This window comes from Apodemus sylvaticus, chromosome 5, assembly GCF_947179515.1.
Source record: "Apodemus sylvaticus chromosome 5, mApoSyl1.1, whole genome shotgun sequence".
In the NCBI taxonomy this organism is placed as follows: Eukaryota; Metazoa; Chordata; class Mammalia; order Rodentia; family Muridae; genus Apodemus; species Apodemus sylvaticus.
The window spans coordinates 109,904,123-109,921,975 of record NC_067476.1 but is presented as its reverse complement, the minus strand read 5'-3'; the positions used below and the strand labels follow the sequence as shown (position 1 = coordinate 109,921,975).

The 17,853-nt window shown below is 40.9% G+C and overlaps 1 protein-coding gene across 2 annotated transcripts in view; it reads right to left on the bottom strand.

The window, feature by feature from the left end:
• Ap4e1 (adaptor related protein complex 4 subunit epsilon 1) overlaps window positions 1-17,853 on the bottom strand; it is a 70,725-nt gene that overhangs the window by 11,387 nt on the left and 41,485 nt on the right. For both annotated transcript variants that reach the window (XM_052183517.1, XM_052183518.1), the window contains exons 10-16: window positions 17,697-17,806; window positions 14,872-15,011; window positions 13,940-14,052; window positions 13,736-13,854; window positions 12,890-13,192; window positions 10,119-10,233; window positions 5,455-5,578 (exon numbers count right to left, since the gene is read on the bottom strand). In XM_052183517.1, the coding sequence (XP_052039477.1) occupies window positions 5,455-5,578; window positions 10,119-10,233; window positions 12,890-13,192; window positions 13,736-13,854; window positions 13,940-14,052; window positions 14,872-15,011; window positions 17,697-17,806 (1,024 nt within the window). The remainder of the gene's footprint in view (window positions 1-5,454; window positions 5,579-10,118; window positions 10,234-12,889; window positions 13,193-13,735; window positions 13,855-13,939; window positions 14,053-14,871; window positions 15,012-17,696; window positions 17,807-17,853) is intronic.

Below are 17,853 nucleotides of genomic sequence, written 5' to 3'. Positions count from 1 at the left end.
TGACATGACTTTATCTCTTCTTCATTTTCCCAAATGTGGTCTTTGATACTTCTTTCCACAGGTACTGTTGCAAAGCGTATTCCTAAAAATCTGCATACTCTGTGCCATTGCAGAATGTATTTCACAGGCAAATGGGAAGAGGCCACAGGAGTCTACAGATTTTTTTCTCAATTATTTAATTACCTACCTATTATCAATGTAAGCTTGTCATGTTTCAGTCAACAGCCTAAAAGTGGCAAAGCACACAGAGTGACATGGCCACTTCATACACATGGAAAAAGTTGCTTTCTATATAAGTCACCTTTGTTTGGATTTGGAAGGCATTATAATAATCCATAGTTTTCTAAATTGTGCTTTTGTATTATTGTAAATCAGACCATGAAGACACACATGGAAATTCTAGGCAAGAAATCTTCAAAAGATTAATGGTGTACTGGTAGAGTAATATTTAATAATGTGCTTATAAGTAAGAAGTTCTAAATTGGGCTTGACTTTACTGTCAGCTTACCAGGAACTGTAGAAGGGGGGCAAGGATCTTATCCGGAAAGCCATTCACTGTAAAAAATAATTATGGTCCATTTGCAGTACTATACACGCTCAGCACTAGGTTCCAGGTCAGCAGGAGGGCTAGGACTCTCTCTCTAGCTAGCAGCTGTCCCTACCTGGATCAGAATTCTAGAGATGGCAAGTTCCAAGCTATGTGACTGAGCCAATTTTCTGAAAAAGGGGTCTCAAGCCCCAAAGTAGTCACTGGATTAGGCTTAGTGCCCTAAAACAATGAGATGGAGAACTCGAGAAGGGGGCAAATTCCAGCCTATGGAAATACAGGGATTTCTCTCAGCTGGGACTTTTTCTTTAAATTAAAAAAAAGTATTTTATGTATATCAATGTTTTGTTTGTATATCTGCATACCAGAAGAGGGCAGTGGATCCCATAGATGGTTATGAACTGCTATGTGGGTGCTGGGAATTGAACTCAGGACCTCTGGAAGAACAGCCGGTGCTATTAACTGCTGAGCTATTTCTCCAGGCCCTCTGTATCAGGATTTTTAAAACCACTGTCTTGTATCAAATTAGTGCACCAGCCATTTTTGCCCTTTCCCTAAGCTGGTGCCCCTTTCTACAGAACAGTATATTTAAAAGTGCAACACGTTCACTAGTCTCTCTAATTTGTTATTATTTTATTTTCAACATTCACCTTGCAGTTACCACACAGGTTCTTAATCTGAAATAACGTGTGAACTGTTATCTCTGAAAACTTCAATCCATCCTTCACGGTCTGTTTCTAAATAATAAAGTATATACAAAGGACATAAAGCCGCGTAGAATTTACAAGGTCAGCCCCTTACATCACCCTGAACACTGCTCACTTTACAGACCTCTCCCTGGGTCTGGAGGGTCTTTGTGTCTATGTGTTGCTTTGATCTGTGTGAGACCCTTAATGGCCATCACCTCTACCATCACAAACCCATCAACCACACCTGGAATGCCAAATCAAATGTCTAGGATAGAAATTAAGGCTTTTAGACCAGGGAGGGAAATGGATTTAAAAAAAAATAGAACTCCTGACATTTTGTACACCATATCATTCTTCATATCTATATCATTCCTGGGAAATTTTATAGCCACTTCATTGAAAGATTAACAAATTACAAATGTGAAAATAAAATGACTGACTTAGTACAAGAACTCAAAATTTCAATGTCCCTTAAGGCTGTCATTCTTGAGTTCTCATTACATTTATACATAAAACATTTTGAACTCCTAAAAAAATTGTTTTTAGCTGGGCGGTGGTGGCATACACCTTTGATTCCAGCACTCAGGAGGCAGAGGCAGGTGGTTCTCTGAGTTCCAGGCCATTCAGGGCTACACAAGGCCCACCCCCTGTCCCTGCAACATGAGAGCTGCTGCTATCAAGAGAACAGTCACGAATTTGGCCCCGCAGTCTTATGCATGATGTGGCGTGGGTGTTTCTTTTGTTGTTGTTGCTGGTTTTACAAGATTTTGCTGTGTAGCCCTTGTTATCCTGAAACTCACTCTGTAGACCAGGCTGGCCTCAAACTCACAGAGATCTGCCTGCCTCTGCCTCTCAAGTGCTGGGATTAAAGGTATGTAACACCACATCACTCCGACCCCCTGGCTAAAAATTAAAGTATATTTAACAGAATAAAAATTGGCCTGTCAGCAATTTTAGACGCGGTCAAAGAACCCCTGGAAACATTTGGTGAGTGCATGCACACCAGTCTGCGGGTATCTACTCTTCTCATTCACATGTATGTGGGGGCCAAAGGACAAGCCACACCTTCCTCTATCACTTTTAACTTTATTCCCTTTTAACTTCATTCAGACTAGGACTGAATTAGAAGATGTCACTTCAGTTAGTCTGGTGTATTGGTACCAGCATGGTGGGGTACTGCTGTGACAGGCCTGACCATGCTTTGGGGAGGACTGTGGAAGGACTCTGGAACTTCAGGCTAGAAGAGCCACTGAGTGTCGAGAGCTCAGGGGGCTGTTCTGTGGGAGCATGGAAGATAAGAATGCCAAGAACAGTGCAGAAGATGGAGGCCTGGCCTGTGACGTTTCAGAGGGAAGCGTAAACATTATTAGGGCTGTTGCCATTTTGATTAAGATTCTCTGGTTCTGGTTTACTGGGGCTGAACAATCATTGATGAAACAAGATACCAGAATTACTAAAATAAAACTATGTTTTCTGGAGGTCCTGAGTTCAAATCCCAGCAACCACGTGGTGGCTCACAACCATCCGTAATGAGATCTGATGCCCTCTTCTAGGGTGTCTGAAGACAGTTACAGTGTACTTACTTACATATAATAAATAAATAAATCTAAAAAAAAAAGAAACTTTATGTTACTGGGGCAATTGATGCTGGTTAGCTAGAGCTAAAAATTAGTGGCAATTATGAAGAGACCAGCCTCACTGAGGTGAAATCTTCTGGGAAATGTTTTCTGAGGGCACAAAGAAGCTGTGTTCTAGTGACAGCCAAAGTTGTACCTCATGCTGGAAGTCGGACTTGGCAATGTGTTAAGAGTCACCCTAGTTTTGAAGGTATGAAGGGGCCATGGAGAGCAGCTGAGGCTCGGCACTGTGAGAGGCCATGGAAGGCCATTGGTGAAGGTGCAGCCTCAGTGGCAGTTGAAGGTCCAGGACTGAAGGGGTCATACAGAGAAGCTGAGGCTTGGCACCATGAAGAGAGCATATGAGAGGTTATCTGTGAAAGTGCAACCCAGTTGCACCTGAAGATACCAGCATTTTGGAGATGCCAGTACCATGAGACGACCACCAAGAGTAGCAGTAACAGTGGGGTGGAGGTAGCCATAGCCTAGAATACAAGCTGAGTGCTACAGAGGGCTGATCTAAAGAAGTGACACAAGCACTTTGGAGGAGTCCAGAAGATTGTGAGTGGATCCCAGACACTGACGGTTAGTGTTTGATTTTGATACTATGCCCTGATTTTTTTCCTCTTGAAGTAAAAAAGTATTTTACTGGAGGCCCCAGCTGAAAGACTTTGAATTTTTAAAAAGACTTTAGATTTTATGAGATTGACTATTTTAAAGGGATGGAAATACTAATGTATTTGAATTTGTAGAGTCTGCAGGACTTTTAAAGACTTAGATCTTGGGAATGAATAAGAAAGTAAGGGTTATGGCTTAACAGTGATATGTTTGTGTTTCAAGTTGACAAAGGGACAATTGTACTGGCTGGTTTTGTGTGTCAACTTGTCACAAGACAGCCTCATCAGAGAGAAAGACACCTCAGTTGAGAACATGTCTCTATGAGATCCAGCTGTTAGATATTTTTTCAATTAGGGATCAGTGGGGGAAAGCCTAACTCATGGTGGGTGGTGCTATACCTAGACTGGTGGTCCTGGGTTCTTTAAGAGAGCAGACTGAGCAAGCCAGTAAGCAGCACTCTCCATGACCTCTGTATCAGTTCCCGCCCTGACTTTCTTTGATGTCAGGGTGGGAACTGATGAATCACTTTGATTTCAGTGATGAACAGCAGTGTGGAAGCGTATGCCACAAGAACCTTGTCCTCCCCCATTTGCTTCTTCTTTTTCTTTTTCTTTCTTTTTTTTCTTTTTGGTTTTTTTTGGATTTGGTTTTTTCGAGACAGGCTTCGCTGGCTGTCCTGCAACTCACTCTGTAGACCAGGCTGGCCTCGAATTCAGAAATCCGCCTGCCAGAGTGCTGGGATTATAGGCATGCGCCACCACCGCCCGGCTCCCCACTTGCTTCTTGGTTATGATCTTTCACGGAAGCAGTAAGAAACCCTAGTTAGGACAGCTGGCTAAGCACAAGTTCTCAGAGTCTATCCTCACCACCCAGTGCTGGGCTACAGGCGTGCAGCCATTTCAGCTGCCCATATGGGTGCTGGAAAGTGAACCCAGGGTCTCACGCTCGTACAGCAAGTGCTAAGTCCTCTCCCCAGAGCCTCTGGAAGTATTCTGAGCAAAGAACAGAGCTTCCTTAGACAATGTCAGTCATTTTATTTCATGTTCATCTCTGTGTACGTCACAGTTCTACTAAGATGACTAGAAGGAGTATTCGCCAGAAGAATGGCACAAATAATAGGAATGACGAATATGCTTAATACTTATCTGGTAACAAACGTTCCAATGTGCTTCTTAAGACTGTATCATATATGGCAATAACATGCATTATGTGCAAATCTGGTTATTTTTTTAATTAATGTATATGTGTCTACGTGTATGAGCACATGCATGTGGGTGCCTACAGTGATGTATATGTGTCTACGTGTATGAGCACATGCATGTGGGTGCCTACAGAGGCCAGAATAGGGCATCTGAGGTAAAGCCCCAAACAGCTGTGAGATGCCTGCTGTGGATGCAGGGAACTTACCCTCTGCAAGACCAGTGCAGGCTTTTAACTGTGGGTCGTCTCTCATGTGCAAATCTTACCCATGGCTTATTTTGTCTTAGAAGGCAGATAAGGTCTTGAAGTTTAAGGACGTATTATATAGTATCAGAAACTTGAAACCAGCCGGGCAGTGGTGGCACACGCCTGTAATCCCAGCACTCTGGGAGGCAGAGGCAGGCCGATTTCTGAGTTCGAGGTCAGCCTGGTCTACAGAGTGAGTTCCAGGACAGCCAGGGCTATACAGACAAACCCTGTCTCGAAAAAACCAAATCCAAAAAAAAAAAACCAAAAAAAAAAAAAAAAAGAAACTTGAAACCAATAAATAGGAGCAAGTGAAAAAAAATCTCACATAGAATATAGCTCTTCGGAATCTTTCAATGATATTATGCATAGTCACAAATATGGCTTTACTTTTGAATTATTTGAAAATGAAAATTTCTCAGAGGACATCCTAAAATGAGGAAATAATAACCATGAGGACACACGCTGAGGCAGAAAGCAGGCAGGACGCTAGAGGGAGGTAAGCATGCCAAATTCTCAACTTTACAAAACAACTTACTCTTTCAGGCCCATCTCAGCACTGTTTCCAGATATATCAGAGCCCAGAGAAATGCCAGCAGGAGACTGTCGTCCAGTGAAGCCAGATGAAGAAAATGATAGTCCATATGGTTCAAAATTGAGAACTATAATTTTAAAACAGGAACAGTGGTTCATATTAAAACAAAGCATAAGAATAAAATTAGTGAAATTCCATTCACTATTGAAATAATTAAAAGGCTGACAGTTTTCCAGAAGAGAGCTTTATATATAATCTAACCAGTCATGTACAATATGAGTAACGCAGCTGCCATTGACTTAAGGCTGCATATACTAGGGTAATCAGAGACAAACTATTCTTCATTTTTACCCTTTTATCTCCTATAAACGGAGATCAGTTAGAAAAGGCAAACTATAAAAATAAGCCAGGTACACAGAAGAGTTACTGCTATTACAAGAATAAAAGAGGCAATGGGCTAAAGTGGAGTGGAACGATTCCTGGGCAAATCTTTACCTCAAATGAGTGCGTGGCATTCTCAGTGGGAATCTTCCTTACTTAGAAAAACAGTGCTTACTCATTCACATGCTAATTCTTTTGAATTTGTATATAACCTAAATCAATTCAATCAGAGCCATGAAATTCCTATAATTATTGTGGCAGAGCAGATGCCAAACATCCATTCCACTTTCTCTAAGAAGCAGACTCCTCCAGACGTAGATAGGTATACAGGCAGCTAGAGGAGACATTTCCAGATTCTGCTGCCACATGGCTTACATATTCTGGTCAATTAAATTATTCACACATTCTGCATTCAACATCTAGGAGAAGTACCTGAAAAGAAATTCTTTTCTCCCATTTCCTTTTACCTACTGGTTATACTGCAAATTGGTCGCTGAAGTGCAAGCAGTTACCATGAAATGAAACAGCAAAGATTTCTGAACACACAGCGAGATGGAACCAGGCGTTCTCATACCTACATAGCTAACACCAAACTACTCGATTGTCTATACAGGAAAGGACAATAACTATGTTTTGCATAAGACCTCATTTTAAAAAACCAATTAGCTAAACCTAACTGTAACTGGCAAATCTATCTTTTCAGACACAGGGCAATGCATCAAATGTCACTCGAGTATGCAAAGCTGTGACTATCAGTAAACTAAAACAAGAAACAGAGTGAGAAAGGGTGGAAGGGTTAAACATGGAGGGTTCCTGTGAGAAGGGGCTGGAGAGCTGGCTCAGTGGTTAAAGGCGTTTGTTGCAGCTGCGAGGTGCTGCACACCTTTAATTCCAGGGCAGAGGCAGAGGAAGCAGAGGCAGGTGGAGTTCTGAGCCGGCTAGAGCTACACAGAGAAACTCTGTCTTAAAAACAAACAACAAAAGAAGGTAAGGAAGGAAGGGAGGGAGGGAGGGAAAATAGAAAAAAAAAAAGCATTTGTTGCTCTTGGGAAGACCCAGGTTCAATTCCCAGCATGGTGGCTCACAACTGTCTGTAACTCCAATTCCAGAGAATCCAATGCCCTGTTTTGTCCTCTAAAGGTACTAAACATATACAATTCACATATATACACACACAAAATAAAATAAATAGAATAAATCTTTTTAAAAATTAAAAAAAATTAAGGTGGCTATATTAAAAAAAAAAAAACCCAAACAAACAAAAGAACCCAAGTAAAGAAAAAACTAGAAAGACTCAATTCAACTGCCATCAAAATTTCAATGATATTCTTCATAAAACTAGAACAATCCAAAAAGTCATATAGAAGCACAAAAGCCACAAATATACAAAGCAATCTCAGGCAGAAAGGACACCACTGGAGTTGTTATCATAGCTGACTCCAATTTCACTAGGAAGCCACAGTGACAGTAGCAGCAGGGTCCTGGAATAAAGATGCACGCAGCCCAGTGGACAGAACAGACACTCAGACAAAACCACCAGCGTGCTATGGAATTTCTGACAAAGGTGTTAAAACATTAAAAAACTCAACGCCCTCATCAACAAATGGTGCTGGCAAAAACTGGGTGCCACCTGCAGATAGATCCCTATAAAGAGTATGCTTAGAGATGAAGAATTTTCTGAACAAGACCCAAATAGCACAGGAAGTAGCACCAAGAATTTACAGGGGATTATGAAATATTAACAAGTTTCATCATAGCAAGCAAAACTATCAGCTTAGTGAACAAACAGCCTACAAGATGGAAGAAAGTATTTGGAAACTATACTTCAGAAAGGGAGTTAAGATCTCGAATGCATAGAGCTGAAAAAATTAACAAACACCAGTCACACAAAATACCCTGCCAATCAATAAATGGGCTAATCAATGAGCAGTAGATCATCCTCAGAAGACAACACAAATGGCCAAGAAATATTTCTTTAAAGGGTCCAGCGTCCTGCCTGGACATGATGGTCCATACCTTTAATCCCAGCACTCAGAAAGCAGAGAGGTAAGCTTATCTCCAAATTTGAGGCCAGCCTCATCTACACAGGAATTCCATACAGAGCTACATAGAAAAGTCAGAATGGCTAAGGTTAAAAACTCAGGAGACAGCAGGTGTTGGCGAGGATGTGGAGAAAGAGGAACACTCCTTCACTGCTGGTGGGATTGTAAGATGGTACAACCACTATGGAAATCAGTCTGGCGGTTCCTAAGAAAACTGGGCATGACACTTCCGGAGGACTGTGTTATACCTCTCCTGGGCATATACCCAGAGGATTCCCCAGCATGTAAGAAGGACACATGCTCCACTATGTTCATAGCAGCCTTATTTATAATAGCCAGAAGCTGGAAAGAACCCAGATATCCCTCAATGGAGGAATGGATTCAGAAAATGTGGTATATTTACACAATGGAGTGCTATTCAGCAATTAAAAACAATGAATTCATGAATTTTTTAGGCAAATGAATTTTAGGCAAATTTTTTAGGAACTGAAAAATATCATCCTAAGCGAGGTAATGCAATCACAAAAGAATTGCACATCACATGGAATTCAATCACTGATAAGTGGATATTAATTAGCCCTGAAGCTCTGAATACTGAAGACACAATTAGCTTATCAAATGAAGAAGGAAGAAGAGGGCCCTAATCCTGGAAAGGCTTGATCCAGCATTGTAGGGGAGTACCAGGACAGAGAAAAGGGAGGGGGAAAGACAGGAGAATGGATGTAGAGAAGAGGACTTATGGGACATATGGGGGAGGGGACTGGAAAAGGGGAAAGCTTTTAGAATGTAAACAAAGAATATAGAAAATAAATATAAAAAAAATAGAAAAAAAGTTTAGGTCTCAAAAAAGTGTTCAGTATTCCATAGCCTTCAAGGAAATATAAATTAAAAACACCTTGAGCCTCTGTCTCATGCTGGTCAGAACACTAGACAAAGGATGGGGAGGGTGAGGATGGGGAGGGTGAGGATGGGGAGGGTGAGGATGGGGAGGGTAAGGATGGGGAGGGTGAGGATGGGGAGGATGAAGTGAGATGAGGCCTGATCCCTATAGGTGGGATAGAGACCATGTACCACTCTGAAAGCCAGGGGTGGGGGGAGTTTCCCCTAAAGTAAAACATACAACTATCAAGACTTTATTTTCCACTGTAGAGACATGTGAACATCCACACTTATTGCTGCTCTATTCACAATACCAAGAATCAGCCTGAATGTCCATCAACAGGCCAACAGGAAGGAAAATATAGTGCGTATACACAATGGAATTTTACTCAGCTATAAAACAGGTGACATTAGGATATTTGCAGGAAAATGGGTAGATTTTTAAAGTACATAAAGTGACCCAGACTCAGAGAGACAAATATTGCCGTGTTCCTCATACATTGTCTTCAGTGTTACGTACACACACATGAATGTCTGAGTCTAGGCTTTGCAACCTGACAGGGGCCCATGAGAGGGAAAGTGCTGAGGAGGGAGGACACAGCAGAACACACAAAGCCACAAAGGAGGCCATGGGGGAGGAAAGGATGGGTGGGCATGGTGGTAGGCAGAGGATCAACAAACACTAATTTGTTTTAAAATGCCATAATAAAACGTAATACTTCATATACTAATTGAAAAGTACTTTAAATAAATTTAATAAAAATTTTAATCAAAAGCTCTGTTAAAGGTAACAATATGCTTAGCAACTCTTTGATCCCACCATTTGTAACAAAATGGCCTGGCATACAGCATAGGAAATGTGCACTCAGCAAAAACAACAATGACAACCCTCCCCCCCCCCCCAAGATCTTTCAGCCTGGAACTGTCAGTAGTGTCGACGGTCCTGAAATCATAAGCGACAGTCCACACTTCTCTCCATTTCACAGAAGCGATTTCCAGACCCCATGCAAATGACTCAGGGGCCTCATCTCCACCAATGTCACTGCAAAGACACTCTCACAGGCTGTACTTTTCAGAGTGCAAAGCTCTTGCTCTTGTGAACTCCTCATGACATAATTAGATCCTTTGTTAGAAAACCTAATACATTGATGGGACCTTTCTAGACATGCTACAGTATTCAGTGCCAGCCCTCCCCAGGCGTGGTGGCACATGACTGTAATCCCAGCACTCTGGGGCAGAGACAGGTGGGTTCTTTATCTCGAATTCTCCTCCAGCCTGCACTACACAGTGGGCACACCTTGTCTCAATAACAACAAAAACTAAAAACAAAGCAAACCATTTACTGATAAAGAGATGGAAATATACCTTTTTCCTGAGAGAGCTGTTCCTCTTGGCGCTGGTGATGGGGCTTATAAGGTGCTGCTCCTTGACTGAGTCCTTCAGCCACAAAACCATCCAGAAAAGATAAAGAAGCATCTGCCTGCATTAAAGTTAAGTAAGTCAGGAATTAACATATATTTTTAAGACTAGATTGTACATTCATATAACTTTGGCACAATTATCTTTTAAACTTTTTAAAGAGAGACCCTCTCCAGGGTCTAGTTGGGTAAGTCAGCCTGACTGTACCTTCCATAACCCCCAGATCTAGTATAAATCCCACACCCAGTGCTGGGCCTAGTCTGGTCACCCCTCCCTGTCCCATTAAGCTCTACAGGTCTGCCAAGACCTGCCTTACCTTCAGCCCCTACCTCCTATGCCGCATCCAAACTCTCTACCCAGCCACACCCTGCACACCCTTTTCCAGTGTCTAGGCAGGTGAATCCACCTGATCTTCATCACACCCACACTGGTCCCCAAAGTTCTAGGCTTGAACCAGGGCCCACATCCTGCACACCAACCCAGAACCCTGTGGCTACCTGACCTTGTCTCATCTAAGCCATATTCAATATCTAGGCATAGCTGGACCTACACATCCTGCTCTGTCTGTATCAGACACAGAACTAAAAGAAGTCTGTGTATATGTTCACATATACATACACAGTTTAAATGATATTTTCTCATCTGGGCTGACACTGTTACCCTAAGAGTCACAGACTATCTGACAAAAAATTTAACACTAAACATATGGAGCTCTCTTTTGAGTTGTTGGTCAGGGCTGTTCAAGAAACTCCCAAAACACACAAGCTATTGCCACTGTCCTTGGTGCTTCTCAGAGGTGGATGGTAAGTAGAAGACACTGTGTTTTGGGCACGGGATCCAGAGAACCCAAGTAGTATCTGACCTTTTGTCGTATATAGATTTATGTCAACTTGACACGAGGAATGTCACTTGAAAGGCAGGAGCCTCGATTAAGAAAATGCTCCATTAGATAGTGCTGTGGGCAAGCCTGTGAGGAATCTTTCTTAAATAGTTACTGACTGGAGGGCCCAGTCCACTGTGGGTGGTGCCATCCCTGGGCTGGTGGTCCTGGGTTCTATAAGGAAGCAGGCTGAGCAAGCCATAGGGAACAAGCCAGCAAGCAGTGCCCCTCCGTGGCCTCTGCATCAGCTCCTGCCTCCAGGTTCAAGCTCCACTTGCATTCCTGTCCTGACTTCTTTCAATGCTGAGCAGTGATTTAAAAGTGTAAGTCAAATAAACCTTTCCCTCCCCGTGCTGTTTTGGTCATGGTGTTTCACCACAATAAATCCTAACCCTAGCTGAGGTAGACCTAAAGCTGCCTCTCTGAGGACTAGATTTCATATCAGACAGTGCCATGCAAGCTTCCAAAGGAGGCTTCTCAATCATGACCCCCATGAACCAAACAAACAATCAGCAATCACAATAACCTTATGGGTGTGGAAGTGGGATGCATATTTGGAAGTAGCTAGCTCTACAATCAGGAAATCATGTTTGGTACTAGAAACCTATCCAGGGCTGGTAAACTCATAGGTCTTGTAGTAAAACCTACAACCATCACTTTACTACACCAACAACAATTTCTAAGTTCTATGTTTGCCCTTAAACACACAGAGAAATCCTATTTTCACTCCTCATCAAGGAAACTTTTCTTTGCAACCAATGGAAAATCACTACAGAAAACCACAACCAATCAAAATGCAAAACTGTAGAGCCTGTTCCTAATGGATACATCTATAAAACACTCCCACACCTAAGACTCAAGGAAAACTGGGAAGAGAGGGCAGAAAGACTGTAAAGGCCAGAGGATCAGGGTGTTTGTTATGAGAATGTGTCAGAGATGCTAACTGACAAATAGAGGATTTCTGTTTGCTTTATCTTTCTTCTCCTTTTACGACTATGTGGAGGCTATGTGAGTTTGACTAGAAACAGAACCCCATGCTTTAAACCAGTAAGGTCTTACAAGACAGTGACCCCCAGTGGCAAACCATTTCTTAGGACCTGTACTTGCTTTTTTTTGTTTGTTTCTTTTTTTTGTTTTTTGGATTTTTTTTTTTTTTTTTTTTTGAGACAGGGTTTCTCTGTATAGCCCTGGCTGTCCTAGAACTCACTCTGTAGACCAGGCTGGCCTCAAACTCAGAAATCCACCTGTCTCTGCCTCCCAGAGTGCTGGGATTACAGGTGTGCGCCACCACTGCCCGGCGAGGACCTGTACTTGCTATACAGAAGCTTTGTCTTTTTTTCCTCTTAAAATTCTTTTAAACCTATGATCCCATAATAAAACCTCCCAAATCTTACTCTTCTATGGTCTGTGAATTTCATTGTTCAACTTTCAAAGACAGAGGCCTGGCAGTCACTGACTTGGTGGAAATGTGTGACCTTGCCCTTCCAGAACCCCAGCTTCTACGTAAAGTACTCACAAGGATAGAGAGCCCGTTACACTCAAAGGACACATTCCCCATCCCACACAGCTTTCCCCAGCCTTTCCTGCATCCCAAGACCATCACAAGCTGAAATGTCTACTCTGCAGTTTTCAGGAAAAGACACTATCCTGCTCCTACTTAGAACTGGTATCAAATAGAACCTCTCCAATTCTTTCCCTACCAACATGAGACAAACTACAAAGTTCATCATACATGCAATAGAAACTATATTTTGATATCTATTCCTTCTATATCATATACGCAAGAGTTGCTGTTTAGGCAACAGGATTTTGACAGAATAAAGCACAGGACTCTTACCACTATGTCTTCACAATTCTGAGCACCCGGAAGCAAGCTCTTCATAAGCTCTACATTTTCAAGGAGATGTTTTAATTCAAATGCATGTTGTCTCAGACAAGTATTCAAGGATACAGTGAATTCTTGGATCAATTTCTCAACTACATGAGAAGAATGAGCTTGAGATGTCAACTTGGTTACTGCAGCAAACAGCCATGCTTTTGTTTCTGAAGAAATGGAGTCACTCATCAGTAACTTGTAGAGCCTGGTTATAACTTCTTCTGGACTTTCTCTATCTAAGAGGTAGGAATACTCTCCTAACACCTAGAGTAAAAGAAAATTAGTGTATATGTAAATACCAAGTCAGAGAGTACACTAATTCAGACCTACAGCTAGAGTGAATTTTTATATGTATTATACATATTTTTATGATGAATATTATTAAGAAACATTATAAATCATACCAAGACTGTACCCTCAATGCAAAAGAACCAGAACTTACCAGTAACAATATATAAAGTAAAATACCTTTATATGTTATCATTCTTCTGAACTTCCAGATAGATGCTGGTTTATTTTCCAGTAAAATATTTTTTAGACAGTCTTATGAATCCCACAGCAAGTTTGAGGCTAGTCTGGGATTCATAAGACTGTCTAAAAAACAAAACAAAAAAATGAAACAAACAGCGACAACAAAAACTAACCTCACTAAAGACCAGACCAGTGAGACAGTACAAAGAAAAGGTAAGTCAGTAGTTACAGGATGAAAGTAAACATTGGGGAAGAAAGCTGACAATGAGAGGAGCCGAATGATTTCCGGAGGAAATATGTTGTTATAAAAATTTGTATGCAATGCACTTTGCTCACCCAACTCATAACTTGAAGAAATCTCTGTGGATAGAAAGTATTTTCCATATCTAGTAAAGTAAGATAAGACTGAACTGCGTAGAGCCTTAATTGTTGATCTTCCGTTTCATCATCAAAACCTACAAAGAAATTGCAACACCAGTTTAGTTTCCACTCAATTGCCAATGACTGCAATAAAAAAATAATTGTAATTTATTTACCAACCTTCTGCTAGCAGTCTCAGGAAGTTACTGAGAATATCAGGGTGCATTACATCTCCTCCCACTGAAAACACAGCATTCATTGTCTGAATAAACCACACGTTGTCAGGAGCATATGTGTCCATTGTTAAGAACAAGTCACTTCCTCATGTCATGCACTGAAATCATCCTCTCCACAACACAATCCATGCCAGAGTGGCAGCTTAGCTCTAACTACCAAGAATGCTCTACAGCTCTACATAAACTGTGTGCTTGGTAAGTGAATAAATTTAGCTTATATTACCTTATTAAGCACTAGACTTATACATAGCAAGTAGTCAATAAAAAACCATGAATAATTTGAAGAAATGAACAGGCCATCTTGAACCAACAAATAATGGAAGATTCCTATATATTTCAGAGGGACTAAAGTTGTGATGTGTCCTCTTGAACAAATTTTTTAACCTCTTTTGTTTTTTTTTTATTTAAAGATTTATTTATCTATTTTATGCATATGCACCATTGCTCTCTTCAGGCACACCAGAAGAGGGCACCAGCCGCCATTACAGATGGCTCTGAACCACCATGTGGTTGCTGGGAATTGAACTCAGGACCTCTAGAAAAGCAGTCGGTGCTCTTAACCACTGAGCCATCTCTCCAGCCCCTTTTAACCTCTTTCTAATATTTTTGTTACCAGTTCTAAAGCTGACCATCCTGCAAGGTCAAAGCTACAGTACTGCCTCTGGCAGAGAACATTAAACCAAGACCCAAGTTCCAAGACACATCTTTTTTTTTTTTTTTTTTTTTTTTAAATCCAACCCCAAGAACTCTACAGAAGTTCTAAGACTTAAGAATCAGGAATTAAGAATTACTTAATTGCTGGGTCCCTGAACTCAAATGGCTGCATCTGTACCACCATTTTCAAGTCAGTGAAGTCCCAACTGAAGCAAAGGATATTTCTCAGCCAACTCAGCTATTTTGCCAACTAAATTGATGATGATATACTCTTCTTTGCTCTGATGTAAATATTCAAGCATTTTCTGTACAATAACAACTACATTCTGTGCATTTGTAATTCTGTAAAGAAGTTCCAGAGTCTATTAAGAGAAATAAAAAACATATTATAAAACCACATGTGTGAACACCAATAAATATAATAAATGTGTTCATAGTAAGTTAACTGTTCTGCTTTTGTGTAGATTTTCAATATCCTCAGCCAACAGGTGAGAAGGAAATGCCGATTTTTGCTGAGGAAAAGCTCAGTGGCAGAGCTTTGCCTAGAGTGTGAGAGGGGCTAGGTCCTAGTCTCCAATGCCAAAAAATAAAAGAAAAAAGAAGTCTGGCCCTGCAAGATGTAAGTGATATGAAGGGGAAATGAGGACTCTGGGGAGGGGACCATGCCCAAGGTTGGTGAAAGACAGCTTTGTTTCTATAGCTGACGGGGAGGGATGCATGTAAGGGAGATGCCCTCAGCATCTACACTGTGACCAAAGGGCACAGGGAGGAGACTGCTGCCCATGTGACTGATGTGTGGGCCACATATTAGAGCTGTGGCACAAGTATGTTTTATTAAAAAGAAACCTGAAGTTAAAAGAAAAAGAAATAAGTGATGTAAGATGCTAATAACGATAAGGAAACTATGTGCTGAATTGTGTTCAGCTAACTCTGTAACACAAAAAATGCATGCTGTATATCTGATAAAACAAATGAGCTGTATAATTATTTTTTTATTACCCTTGGAGTCTTTAATTTTTAAGCTGTTTTAAAATATTAAATATATATGTATAAGTAAATGCACATATGTAAATCATTTATTTTTAAAATACCTTTTAAAATTCAAAATTCATAATATTTTAAAAAACAACTGTTAGGCATAATACAATGTTTAGTCAAGCTCCATTTTGACCTCTCTGGTTGGAAGTTTAAGGTATTTTAATATCCTTTTTTAAAGAAGTAGGGCTTATTTATTTTTGTTTTACATGTATGTATTTTGTCTGCATGTATGTCTGTGCATCATGTGTACCTGGTGCCAGAGACATAAAAGGGCACTGGGTGCCCTGAAACTGGGGTTAGAAATATGAACCGCCACATGGGTCCTGGGGACCAAACCTGGGTCCTCTGTCAGAGCAGAACCATCCACCACCCAGATCTACATTCTTCCTTCAGACCCCTCATTACAAGAGCTGGGTATGGTGGCTCATGCCTTTAACTCCAGCACTCAGAAGGCAGGAGTGGACCTCTGTGAGCTGGAGGCCAGCCTGGCCTACAAAGCAAGTTTTGGACAGCCAGGGCTGTTATACAAAGAAACCCTGTCTCAAACAAAGCAAAACAAAACAAATCCTCATTATGTTTTATATCTGAAATAAACTTCTCACATTTCTTAAACAGGCCCCATATACCACTTAAAATGAAGATGCAGTGATTTCTCTACAAAAAAAATGAATAGAATTCTTTATGCAGATACCCAAGTGGACACTGGATCAATTTAATAAAAGAAGCCAGAACAGTATCAGGCACATGGGCACAACTTCTCTTCCAAGAAGATCAAATTATCTTATAGTTCTACAGAATTCTACCAGTTTTCCTATTTACCAGTGAGTTCATTTAATAGCCAACATAAATTATGTATTGGGGTATGTTTTATTTTATACTAATACAAGGACCCAGGACTAGAAAGTAGTTTCCATTATAGTATTTACATTAATAAAATAAATAAATAAATCAATGACTTCATATACATAACTGGACCTAAATTTCCCAGTTCATAAGGACATTCCTGTGAGCTGGCTATGGTGACACACCTATAATCCTAGCATTTGGTGGCAGAGGCAGGGGCATCACAAGTTTGAGTCTGGCCTGTGCAAGACCTTGTCTTATAAAACAAAAATCCAGCCCCCCGTGGTGGTGCACGCCTGTAATCCCAGCACTTGGGAGGCAGAGGCAGGTGGATTTCTGAGTTCGAGGCCAGCCTGGTCTACAGAGTGAGTTCCAGGACAGCCAGGCCTACACAGAGAAACCCTGTCTTGAAAAACCATAAAAAAAAAAAAAAAAAAAAAACCAAAAAACCAAACAACCCCCCTCAAAACAATAACAAAAAACAAAACCCCAAAACAAAAACAAAACCCCAAACTAAAACAACAACAACAACAAAAAAAAAACAACACAAAAATCCCAGGTTAGCAGTACTTTTTTAGAAAACAAATAACCTTCCATGAGGGACTACCTGACAATTTACAGAGGCTGAAGAAAGGGTACCAGCTTTTTTCAGTGATTAGCCATCCATGCTCATGCAAGCAATTCTATCTAATTAAACTTACACACACACAGACATGGTGGGAAGGAGAAATGGGGACAGGAGGCTAAAATGACTCATATTCATCATATACACCAGATAGTCAAAGAATAAAAATGAGATTTTAAAAGTAGTAAGAATTAAATAGATGCAAATATTTAAATATACTTGCATACATACACATCCACGGGCTATCATTTGACTTTCAAGAATATCAAAAAAAGTTTTTAAAACTTACCACTTTACATAAACTAGTCAAAATATTTTGCCTCTCTTTTTTTAAAAAAAGAGAATTGATTTTTATTTATGTGGATCTATGTCTGTGTCTGTGTGAATATATGCCACATGTGTGCAGATGCCCAGAGGCTGGGAGAAGGCAGGGCATCGGATCCCCCTGCCGCTGGTGGGCATTGGAAACTGAGCTCAGGTCCTCTAGCAGGGCGGCAAGCACTCTGAACCGCCGAGTCATCTCTCTTCAGCCCTAATTTACCTCTCTCTTAATAATGGGATCAGGGTGGTCTAGGCATTCAATTATGGTTATCTGGTGTTGAAGAGCCAGAGAAGGATCCTGCTGGATCACATAGGTAAGAGCCTTCAGTCCTAGAAATAAAGATCACATTATAGTTCAACGACCGGAAATACGTACC